We start from the raw sequence: 12,645 nt of genomic DNA on the forward strand, positions 1-12,645 counted from the left end.
TTGGCACCTCAGAAGAGAGGTTGGTTGCCTCAGAAAAGAAACTGAAAGCATGAAGAGTGGATTCTCCTTTCATCTGATAGGGCAGGGGTGCTGGAACAATGTGTATAGTGGGGGTGCTGAAAGCCATTGAACCAAACTATAAACCCTGCTGCAGCACCCCCTGCAGCGCTAGTTCCAGCACCTGTGCTATAGGGGGTCCCTCCAGGTCAAATTGGGGCCCACCCTGAGTTTCTTCTGCTTGTGTTAAGTGTCGTTATACACAAATGGAGCTTTGGAACTTTCAGCTCTAGATACTGACTCGTCCATATAGTATACAGCCTCTTGTTTTCCTTCCCTTTGTGCCTTATAGTAATGATTAGAATGATTTTACATAGAGAGAGCACCTTTCACCTGCAAGGGACCTCAACATCCTTCACTAACTGTTAAATGTTTGACTTAAATTCTTATGAAAATCTCTCAAAGTTTTCTTTGTCAGGTCACAGCAATGGGGGGCTTTTTTCTATCAAAAATTTCTCAGGAGTTTTAAGCCTCAAATCCTCTTTGTACTGTAGCTAAAGATAAATCCCTTAATAAGGTTGATGATTCTTATCCTATTGTAATAGTATTTCTGAGGCAGTTTGTATTTACACATACCTAATTTATAGCATGGCAACCTGGCAGAAAGGAAATTAAGGTACCTGGAGCAGATTTATTGACTCTGTTGCAAAGAGGTGTAAATTACACCTTGCAGGGCCAGCCTAGTCCCTTCATCCAGGAGAAATTCTCTCCAAGGGAGAAGACTAAGCAGTGGCATTACTGCTGTATTCTCTCAGGCTTTCTGCCAGGGAACAAGCTTTAATTTCTGCTGGGGCTCCATAGGAACCCCAATGATGGAGGCTGCACTGAGGGAGTGCCACTCCACCAGCCCTGCAGCACTCTTTCCCTGGGGATCCAGCAGAAGGAAAGTTCTGGGCACTTTTCATCAATGCAGCCTTCCCCTAGCAGATTTTCCTTGGGGCTCCTGGAACTGCAGAAGTTGGTCTAATCTTGGGATGAGCTGGTGCAGTGTCTTGCTTTGGTACTATAATTTTGTACATAGATGTTTTCCTGGGCTCATTACATTGGCACCTCCTGCTGGTGGGGAAGAAGAGAATGTATTCCTCTCATGCACAGTTGCTAGAGGAGGCATGAGGAATATCTCCTGATAAATAATCTGTAAGAAATTAGAGGACAGCATTTCAGTCAAGGAAACTACCCTGAAACTAGACAGCCTATGATCTGCTTCACAAAGTAGGTGGGACAATATTAATTCACAGAATGAAAATTCTTCTCTCTCCAGAGCATTTTATTAAATAAAAAGTGAGAGGGGAAAAATCAGCATGGAATCCACTAACAGGAGCTCTTGGGAGCTGGAGAGTTTTTCTTTTGTAATTCACTAGGACAGTGATAAAACTTAATCCCAGATCAGCTAGAGCTGAGTGAAATGTTCTGTTCTTGCCCTGCATGACATTTGCCAGGGCGAAAATATAAGTCCATGATTTCCATCTTCTCTGAGCACCATTCAGTGGAAAAACTTGTGACATGAGGACAAAGGCCCACGGCTGAATGCAAAAGCCTCCCCATGGAGGCTTTGCATTGGCCTGCTTTCCTGGGGAGTAGAATGCTTGGTACGTGTTGGCACTGGGAATTCTCCCAACATTTAGCTCCATTTTTAACTGTAAGGAGGCTGCTGCCTCTTTAAACATGAGCACAATAAAGGCATGGAACAGAACCTGCCTTTCAAACAAACATCTGCAAGGCTGCATGCCACTCTGACTCACAGCAGCAGGCTTCAGGAAAGCTGTTAAACTGCTAGTGACAAAGAGGCAGGCACTGCCTGCCTGCCCAATAGAAAGACTGCTGTATGAGTGATACAGGGAAATAAAGGGCAGGATGTGGGACCCTTTGAGCAAAGTCCAGTCCTCTGGAGTTGCAGAGGGCCCCAGAGGCAGTTCTGCTGCACAGGATGAGTGGGTATTGGGAGTGGGGGTGGAAGGAGGAGAATTTTGGAAGCTCATTCATGATGTGCATACCACATAGCCAGCTGCGTGCGTGGAGACTTCCTGCACACTTGTTTGTAGCAAGTTGGAGTCACCATTTTGTGGACTCGCTGTCCACTGTCCCCAGAGTGGAGAGACAGCTGCAATGAGGGCTGCAGTGAGGCAGCCAGAGAATTGCTCTGCCTTCACTGCATGGCCTGTGGGGGAATCATTCCTTCCCCCTCTCATGTCAATTATTGGATACATCTCATAACGAAAGATTTCCCCAATATATTATATCCCAGGCAAAATGCTTCTCTGAGAATAACAGAAAGACCCCAGTGTATTGCAGGAATTGTACTACTGGGGTTGATGTAATTTTGATGTGGTAAACAACTTCTTTAAAGAGACACTGTCAACTAATCTGAGACTAGATTCTAATCAGTTATAGTGGTGTAAATCCAGTGACTTCAATGGAATTATTCTGGATTTATATTGGCATCCCTGAGATCAGAAACTGGTCCAATGCTTTAAAAGAAACCCACCTTGTATAAGTGTCCTTTGTCTTGACTTTTAGATTGAAGACATGATAAATGAAGTCAAATTTAGTGAGTACGTGCACACTGGAAAACAAGTTACAAATATCAATTTAGGGGATTTTATCAAACTTTATATAAATCATCGACCAGCATTTGGCCTGTCAATAAAAGAAATACAAAATACCTTCCAAGTTCTTGGTTATGATACTGAGAATGGAGAAATCGTTATCAACAGAGAAGACTTACTGCAACAACTTCAGCGCAGAGGTGAGCATTTTCCTAACATAAGTTTTATGTTTGCTTGTTCTGCCCTTCATTTCAAAAAGTATCCATTGCAGTGAAAAGTTATCTGGAGACAAGTTTCAATAGGTGGCATGTTACCTCATCTGTCTTAGAATTTTAAATTAAATAACCACATACGTTGTCTCAACTGGATTGTATCCTCCTGTTTGAAAATTGCTGCACACTCCAAGTATTCCATGTGCTTTCTGAAGAGTGTGGATCTTGGAAAATATTATAATGCCATTATATTCATTGATCGTCTGCCCTCACCAGGAATAGTATATTCAGTTCAACTCACACGATCTCCAAAAAAGTAGTAGTAGAAATTGAAGAGAGTCCAGAAATGAGTGATGAAAATTATTAGAAGTCTGGAATGACTTCTTATGAGGAGAGATTGAAAAGATTGGGATGGTTTAGTTTAGAGATGAGGTGAATGAGAGGGAACGTGATAAAGATATTCAAAATTAATGGCATTGGCACAGAGAAGGTAAATTAGGTACTTCTATACTCCCTCTCTTATTATAAGAACAAGACAGCACCCAAGTCAGTTGAAAAACAGCAAATTTAAAATGGATACGAGGAAATACTGCTTTAACACACACATTGTCAACCTGTAGAACTCATTGCCGCATGGTGTCATTGAGGTAAAGGGCTTACCAGGAGGTTAAAAAGGTTTAGACACACATATGGATGATGAGAACATCCACAGATACATGACATAGGATAAAACATTTTTTAAAAGGGATATAAATCCTCATGCTTCAGGGCATAAACCACTGACTGATGGAGGTTAGGAATAAACTCCTATGTGCAGGCTATTCTGTAATAGTTGACTAAATGTTTTCTTGCACCTTCCTCTGAATTGCTGTGGCGCTGGCTACTGCCAGTAGACCACTGATCTGAGCTGGGAATTCCTATGAAAAGGAAGAGTGAAAACTGCTGTAAGTGCAACTGGGCCCAACAAGTCAGATCCAGTAGCCTTTCCCCCTCCCAGAAACCTAATTTATATGCCAAAAACTCATGTCGTTCACAAGAACAAATTTCTCTTGGATCAAATTTCTTGCACTGTGATCATGCATTCTGAATGGTGGTACTAGCTACCCCCTGGAGGAACCCAAACCATCCTATTTTGTCCTTATGCCATTCTTGCTAGATATGTTTGTGCTGAGTTTGTGTTAATGAGAGAGCTTAGAGATTGTGTTTTTGCTTTGTGTGTGTAGGGGAGCATATGACAGAGGAGGAGCTGGCAGAGTGTCTTACCACCCTGTTGGGCATGAATCCAGAGGGTGGGAGATCTGAGCTGGGCATCTATGATCCCTCAGGTACAGGATTAATGTTCTATGAAACACAGAAATAAGATTGCTTCAATTCCTTTAACATAATAATTAAACTGCAAATCCTATTAACCTTGTTACTCCAATAGCTGTTACAAATGTTCAGCTGGGATTGCAAAATATAGTCACAGGGCCAAATACTGTCCTTGGTCCATGCACTTAACTTCCACTGATATTGGAGAAAAGTTCTACTGCAGACTGAAACTCATATATATTTAAATGGCCAGTGAAATGTAACAATGTCCTTGACTACATTACATTACTGTTTATCTGCTGTCTAGGAATGGAAACTGGAGATATTTGCTGGAGGGCTCACCCACTGTTGTGATCCACAGGCAAAGCAGAATCTTATAATATGCAAATTCTTTTCAGTTCCTTGCAGAGATGTCCATTGTAATTGGAACTCCTGACTTCTGCCATATTCATGTAGTTTCTGAAACGAGTGTCCCAATCCCTAAGTGTCTACAATAACATTCAGTTGGGATTTTCCACAACTGATGTATGCCTACTGAAGGTGCATCTCCTGGAGGGAACAGCTTAGTGGTGTAAACACCAGGTTTGAAATACCTGGATTCCTTGAAACCCTAGATTCAAATCAAATCACAGCAGGATAGAAACAGCACTTTGTCCTTCCGAAGTAGATACAGTGAGTGCTGTGCGGTTTACTGGGTGTGGGTCTTACAGATGAGATCTTACTAACCAAGGACCAGTCCATTCTGCATAGATGTTAAAGGTCCCAAGTCATTTTTCATAAGGATCTGGGCCTAAATATGTTCTTTTATGCCTAAATTACTTGAAACAGAAAATGAATATTGTTATTAAAGCAACTGAGTGGAGTCTGCAGATATCTGAATAACAGTATTCAAAATGCAGCATGCTCAAGATGGCTTTGTAACCATTTTCAAGAAAATCATGGATACGTAATAGGAAAAAAAGCCATGCAGGATTAGAGGAGTCAGAGATGGAATGAACAAGTATAGTGCTATAGATCATTTAGTTTAGATCTAGTTCTCGGTGGGAGTTGAAGGTGTGCTGTACCTCACAGGATCAGTGCCTTTGTTCCGTGACAGGGGACGTATTAAGTATTAAACTGATACTATATAAGGCCCCTTTCATGTATTTTTGTAGACATTCCATTCAACACACTGCTGCTGACAAGTCCTATTGATCTGGAAACCTGATTGCTTTGGGGGTTGTTGTTTTTTTTTCCCCCTTCAGGTGCAGCAGCTTTGATGGAAGAAGAAATTCCTGAGGAAATCACAGCAGAGATATTTACTGCTGATATTCTTGGCTTACCTACTTCTGAACCAGATGAAACTGAGACAGAAAAAAATTATGAACTCACAAGTAGCATAGAGTCAGCAGAGTCATAATTGCCACAGAGTTTGTAGTTTTCTACCCAGAAATGCATTTTCTGTAATCATCTTTTCTCCTCAAACCCCTGGGAAACTATATTTTTGTATTTATTATAAAATAAAGATAAAGTAAACTAAACATACCTCAAACTCTATGATGTTCCGTCAATTTACAGTGTGTCATAAAGCTATAGGATTAAACACTTCACAAAGTCTGGGCCAATAGTCAAGAAGCAGTGCTACCATGGGGGAGTTCTGAGTTTGGAGATCAAGAAGCAGCAGCTTACTCTGTCCCTAGGGACACCATGTGTTGCTGATCAATGACCTCCAAAATGAATGCACGAAACACAGGATTGGGTTAAGTAAACTTGCTGCTAAGACTGACATTATGGTATCAATCACAAATGCTGCCCTGAAGAGGTCTCTTCAGAGTGCAACATTATGGTTTTGCTCTAAATCCATCTAATGGTCCAGTGGGCCATTAGGACAATCAGGAATCACCATAGCATAAGGATGCAGGGAAAAGAGTGAAATATGAGCTGGTACAGTAGCTCTATGCCATCCACAATCCCCTGTCCTGGGAGGAATCCTCCCGTGACTGGTAACATTAGCTTTAGGGCAGGTTTACACTAATGGTGTAATGCAAAGCTGCACTAATATAGTCCAGTTTTAGCATATTACAGGAAAAGTTTATTCACAAAAACTTTACAGTAAAATAGCAATTTAAATTAAGTACTATATCTGAATATACCACAGGATGAATCTTAGTGAAGGGAGCATTCTATTTTGTGATGGATTAAAAATTGGGCTTCCATTTTGCTCCTCACAACTTTGTATTTCTTTTTGGGAGTGTTAATTATTCCAATTAGTAGAGTCATGCCCATGGGAGAGTGTCTTACTCAGTGCTTGTATAAATAGTGTAATGGTGCCAATGCAAGTTGCTGTAGAAAGATCAGTGAGTTGTTGAACTCATTTCCTTTTTTACAGTACCCCTCAGCATCAATGGGTCTTTGCATAATCATGTAGCCCCTTAAAAAGTGTTCCATTCAGTGGTGATGTTTATTGCATGGAGATTACTATTCTACATCACAGAAATAATTATAGTTGTGTTAGTACACATAGCAAGATGTATAGCTAGTTGCATGGCAGTGAAGAGATAAAGGTCAAACAACACAAATCAAAGTATTATAGGGTGTGTGCCAAAGATTTCCTGAAGAGGTGTTGCTTCATATGACCTGCTCTCCAACCAGTTTTTTTTACATATATGTACACACACGTACATGTGTTGGGTCAGATCCTCAGATACCATAAATCAGCAGAACTCCGCTGAAGTCATTAGAGATACATTGAGTTACACAGCTGAGGATCTGGCTCACTTGCTGCCTATCTCATAGAGCTGGAAGGGACCTCGAAAGGTCATAGAGTCCAGCCCTCTGCCTTCACTAGCAGGACCAAGTACTGATTTTTGCCCCAGATCCTTAAGTGGCCCCCTCAAGGATTGAACTCGCAAGCCTGGGTTTAGCAGGCCAATGCTCAAACCACTGAGCTATCCCTCCCCACACAAAAATGTGTATGTGATGCCTGATGAACTAGATTGTTAAATATCCTTTTCCTATTGTTTTATAAATCACATGTTGTTGAAAAAGAAATATCACTAAACAGCAAACCACAAGTCTGCAACATAGTGCCATAACTGTTTGCACAAGGGCTAAATCAGAAACTAGTCACTCAAACAGTCTATCATCCATAAGAGAATGCACTATAGGAGTCTCAAAGATAACAAGTATTTAGTGTAATGAACACAAAGTTTAGGAACAAATGGATCTAATGTTATTACTGATTGAGCACCCTCTGTGTACTCTGTGCTACACAAATACCTGCTTATACAAAGATGTGATCCCTGCCCTTGGGGCTTACAATCTAATTTGGACACAGACAATAAGGCTCAGACATACACAAAGCAATACATCACATGATGATTCTTTAGATTTTCAGCGAGAAGAGCGGTTCAGTGCACAGAGGCTGTCAGTCTTATTTCTAAATCCAGCTCTGACATTAACACCCTCTTTTAGAAAATTACCCCTCTGCCTCACTTTCCCTACAGTAAAAATATCTTAAACTTCTCAGAATCGTTTTGAGAATCAATTATTTCTAGAGCTTATCATCACGCTTTCTAAAGGCTGGGGTTGTGTCTTTTGGGCATATATTTGCATATTTATATCACAGAAGTATTTACAGCACTATATAAACAAATAATAATTCCTAAAAGTAGCCTTTACAGTCCTGCAATTTATTTCCACAACTTTGTTGCCCACTGGGGGAAGAGGAGTGAAGCCACAGTATTTTGCCTTTCCATAGCATCTCCCCATCTGAGATTCTCAAAACTTTTTATAAACATAAATTCATTAAGCTTCCCAACACCCCTATATGGTAGATGGGAAGGGGGGGGGGGTACTGAAGCGCAGAGATGTTAAGTGACTTGCCCAAGGTGAGATCCCACAGTGAGTCCAGGCACAATTGGTAACAAAACCCGATCCCATCTCCTCTAATGATTAGACCCCCACACTTCCCCCCAGGGCTGGTTACAGGACCCAGGAGTCCTGGCTCCCAGCCCCCTGCTATAGCCACTGTGTGTCACATCCGGAACCAGGACCAAGGCCTGGCCCCCCTTCGCGCCCTGAAGCTCTTTGAGGTCCCGTGGCCGGGGCACTGACTGCGGGGGGACCCCCGCCCGCGCGCCAGCCCCGCCCGCGCCCCATGAGCCCAGGCAGCCGCGTGCTGCGCCCGGCGGCGGCTCTGGGCGCTTGCGCAGTGCGCGAGCCCCGGCGGCGGGCGGCTGAGTCTGGGCGGAGCCGAGCGGCGGGACGGAGCATTGTGCGTGCGGCGCAGCCAGCCGGGCCGGGCCGAGCTCCGCATTCTCCGCAGCCGCCGCCGCCCCCCCCCGTCCCCAGCAGCATGTCGGGCCGGTCGGTGCGGGCCGAGACCCGCAGCCGGGCCAAGGATGACATCAAGCGGGTGATGGCGGCCATTGAGAAAGTGCGCAAATGGTGAGCGGGCCGCGCCGGGCTCCGGCCCCTCCCCCGGCCGCGCCTGCCGCGGCGCTGCGCCCCTGCCCACCCCCGCGCGGGGCCGGAGCCCGGCGGGCGGCCCGGGGCGGGGAGCCGGCTTCACCCACAAGCCATTTCGCTCCTGCGAGTCACGCGAAGGCGGCGTGTGAGGGGGAGAGAGGCAGATAGACACACAGGGCTCCATTGTGCGGCCGAGCCCCCGGCCCGCGTCCTTCCCCGCTCTGCGGCCGAGCCCCCCCCGGTACCCACCGGGTCCGCGGCTGAGCGCCCCCGGGCCCATGTCCTCCCTCCTCCTGCTCCCTGGCCCCTCCTTTATTCTCTTCCCCCCTCCTGCCCCAAACCCCACTTGCGTTGTCTCCCTCGCCTCCTTCAGCTCACCCCTCCCATCGCCCCTTGCTGCCCTTGGTCCTAGTTAGGTACCGTGGTTGGCCCAGTTGCCGAGACCGTCCCGTGCCCTCGATCTCTGTCTCACCCCCTCTTCATGCTGCCTCAGAGTGTATATCTTCTACCCTCCCCCCCCCCGATCCCATCCTAGGGGCTCTTGCAGAGTCATGGGGGTGCGGGAGTGAATGCAACGCTTTGGGATTTGTGAAGGGGGGGTCATCCCCCAGAATCAAAGAAGAGCTGAAGGGGCCCGGCAGGGAGCGGTGCATGGATGGGAGCAGATGTACTAGGCATGAGTCAGACCCCTACTGTCCTTAGTTCCTTACAAAAGAAACCCGTTTTCCCTTCTCTGAAATTTCCCTGTCAAAAACAGGGACGGGGATGAGGTTTTAAAAAGTATTATTAGTGAGGCTCTTTAGGGAAACACATTTTGAAATGCCTTGTAATGTTGCAGAAATAATCATGATCTTCGTCCGTAAATCAAAAAGGTGGTGTTTATTTTTTCATGCTTGAGAGTTGGGTGAAAACAAGTAGTAAAACCAGGATCTTGTATTAAAAATCCCAATAGGCTTTCATTTTTTTTTTAAAAGCTTCAAAGATCACACACAAGCAAATCAGATGTGAACAAAAGTGTGTTATTTTAACATTCTGGTGGTTTTAAATCCTGAGTGGAATTGGAGAGAGAGATATAATTGGTTTGAATTTATTTTAAATTGCATAATTAAAGGTTGTACCCATAGTAAAATAATTCCCTTTTATTAAACCTTAGAAGTGTTTTGGCATTTTATGCTTTTCTCTTTCCTAGTTTTATTATGAAAATCAACATGAAGTAGTCAAACAATACAGTAGAACAGTTATTGTAGCACAATACACAGTTTCGGTTTTTTGGATGGGATAAAGAGCAGTGTCAATATGACTCAGGAAAGAGTTACTTTGTTCAAATGGCTTGACCTTGAATGTTCAATAGCTTTTGTATATCTATCCTAAAATGCCTTTTTTTTTAATGTATAAAAGACACCGTAAATCCCAGGGACCAGTTTTAATCTGCATAACTCATATATTTGGAATAGGATAAAATGAAGGTTCCTCTTTTAAAGTTATAAACTACATAACAAATTGATTTAACAAAAGATTAAAATATAGAAATAAATCTGCATTTTTCTCTTGTTCTCTCCCTGAACTGGATTGTTGCCATTTTAAAGCCCTTGAACTCTGTGAATAGGCTGGTTGGCTTGAATCGGACAAAGAAGCAAAACATGTGTCCACTAATGCAGGACTTGGGAAGGGGATTTCAAAGTAGGAATCCATCTATTGTGTTGGGAGCTGAAGCACTCAGTGTTATAGTCTGATGATAGTACAGAGTTCCTGAAATAATACTTCTACTATGTATTTTTTTAATGCTCTTTGCTGACTGGCTGGTTAGTATTGAGGGGTCAAACACAATAGGTAGAGAGATGTGACAGTACTTTCTCTCAGTGGTAATGTAGCTGGATGCTTGTTTTTTTGTTTTTGTTTTTAATTTCCTGATATTTCATTAAAGAGAACTGGTACTTGTTTCCTTTAAATAATACTATGCAGAGTACAGGAGAGAGAGGAGTTTGACTGTGCTTGAAGAGAAGGAGAAGCAGGAGTTTGATCTTTTCTTCATGGCCAACAAATTAAAATAAGAGAGGCTAATCTCTTTTTGCAAGTGTTTTCTACCGTCACAGCAACTGTGCACAGATATTAGCCTGGCTTGTTGTACCAAGAGTAAAGATTTTAGGATTCAAATGGAATTTGTAAATTTAAATCCTCACAGGGTAGATTGTTTAAGGCTGACTTTACAGAATTACTGAAAGCACTTATTCTGACCATTGCCAGATTTATCCGTGTCACTTCTTGCATGGAGGTCTGACCAGTACTTACATAAACCACTTAGTACAAAGACATTTTTCACATGAATCTGTTGGAACTCATTGTTTTGTTAACAAATCTCATGTCTCTTTGTTCTTGTTTCTCATCCCCATAGGCCATGTAGAATGTAAAGGCACTGAGACATTAAATGTTTTGAGTTATGTGACAAACATTTTTGAGAAGAAGCTTGTTGTGAATTATGAGATTTATACACCAGCCTCACCCACACCTTGTCAAGAGCTACATATGCAACTTGCAGGGAGAGTGAGTACCACACCTAATTTGTTATAACTGGGAGCAATTTGTTGCCATTCACATCTTTACTGTGGAAATGCAACCACTGGAGCTGAAAAGTCCCACCGTGAGTGCTTCGATTACTTGGATCAAAAATAGAGCACTACATAGTTGGACTGTAGCATAACATAAGAATATAAACCTAAAAATGGCCATACTGAGTCAGATCAGTGACCGGTACCAGATGCTTCAGAGGGAATGAACAGAACAGGGCAATTTAAAAAGTGATATATCAGTGTATGCACACAATGTGCCCAGCCATTTGATTGCATCATCATCAGCCAGGTGGAGAGCCGGTAACCCGCTGTCAAAATAAGTCAGTGGGCTCTTGTCAAGGATATGTGAAATAGTCTGAAGTTGACCGCAGCTGTATTGCAGGTTATTAGAAAAACCCCATTTAAAGAGAGTGGCCACACAGGTGCCCTGTCCTATTTGAAACGGGGTCAGAGATGACCTCCAGATGTCTCGGCAGATCAAAACCTGGTGGACAGATGGTTGGGTCAGTGATGAGAGAGTGATTAACAACTGTTGTCACTGTCCTCTTGTTGCGCCAAGTAGATTCCACCGTCATATCCTGTGGTGGCACAAATGACCATAAAGGGCATCTAGAAGACAGGTGAGCTGGCAGGTGGTTGAAGGGTCTGTGTACAAAGGCAGGTTGCTATTCTCATGGATCTTGGCCAGCAGCCTGACAGATGCCTTCTCACGGCGAATTTGTGGTGGTGCTATGTTGTTAAGTATCGGTAGTCACGGCAACGGAGTTGCCCATAAAGTCCTGGTAATAATACGCGTAGTTTTGTTAAGCTCTACATCTTCCAGCCTCGTGTGAGATGAGCGACACCAAACAGGAGCACAGTACTCTGCTGTTGAATAGCAGAGGGCAAGGTCTGATGTTCTAAGAATCCGAGTGCTCGCACTCCGGGTTGAACCGGCCAATTTTCTGAGGAGGTTGTTCCAAATGCTGACTTTGGCTGCAGTCTTCCTCAAGTGGTTGTGGTACGTTAATGACCTATTCAATGTCACACCGAAGTAACCTGGGTTTGGATCATGCCGCAGGCATTGGCCGTTGAGAAAAATGTTTAACTCGTGTGTTGCGCTTGCATTATGCAGATGAAATACACTAGAAACTGTTTTGGAAAAGCTTGGCTGTGATCACCATCGACTAAGAGAGTTTGCCATGAGTTTCGTATCATCATTCAAGATCTTGTCAATTTCTGAGAGAGACTGAGTTTGGTAGCTGCAGCAGATATCATTGGTATAGATAAACTTGCGCAAGAATGTAGCTGGCAGGTCGTTGATGTGCACATTGAACAGTATCAGTGAAAGAACTGAACCTTGAGGAAGGCTGTTGATCTGACGCTTCCAAGAGCTGCAGCAGTTGCCGATGTGTATTCTAAACCTCCTCTTTTGGAGAAGAGCTCTACTACCTTGACCACCCAACGCAGGGCAACTTGGGAGAGTTTAAACAAAAGGCTTCTGTGCCAAACTGTGTCATAGGT

General features: G+C 43.6%; 2 protein-coding genes across 2 annotated transcripts in view; both read left to right on the forward strand.

Annotated features, from left to right (window-relative positions):
* Positions 1-5,525, forward strand: part of CFAP251 (cilia and flagella associated protein 251) — a 30,945-nt gene extending 25,420 nt beyond the window's left edge. The window contains exons 19-21 of the mRNA XM_065417862.1: positions 2,575-2,803; positions 4,039-4,140; positions 5,371-5,525. Of these exons, the coding sequence (XP_065273934.1) occupies positions 2,575-2,803; positions 4,039-4,140; positions 5,371-5,525 (486 nt within the window). The remainder of the gene's footprint in view (positions 1-2,574; positions 2,804-4,038; positions 4,141-5,370) is intronic.
* Positions 5,526-8,462: 2,937 nt separating this feature from the next.
* The window catches only part of BCL7A (BAF chromatin remodeling complex subunit BCL7A), a 30,717-nt gene continuing 26,534 nt past the window's right edge, over positions 8,463-12,645 (forward strand). The window contains exon 1 of the mRNA XM_065417967.1: positions 8,463-8,554. Within this exon, the coding sequence (XP_065274039.1) occupies positions 8,463-8,554 (92 nt within the window). The remainder of the gene's footprint in view (positions 8,555-12,645) is intronic.

This window comes from Emys orbicularis, chromosome 16, assembly GCF_028017835.1.
Source record: "Emys orbicularis isolate rEmyOrb1 chromosome 16, rEmyOrb1.hap1, whole genome shotgun sequence".
Lineage (NCBI taxonomy): Eukaryota > Metazoa > Chordata > Testudines > Emydidae > Emys > Emys orbicularis.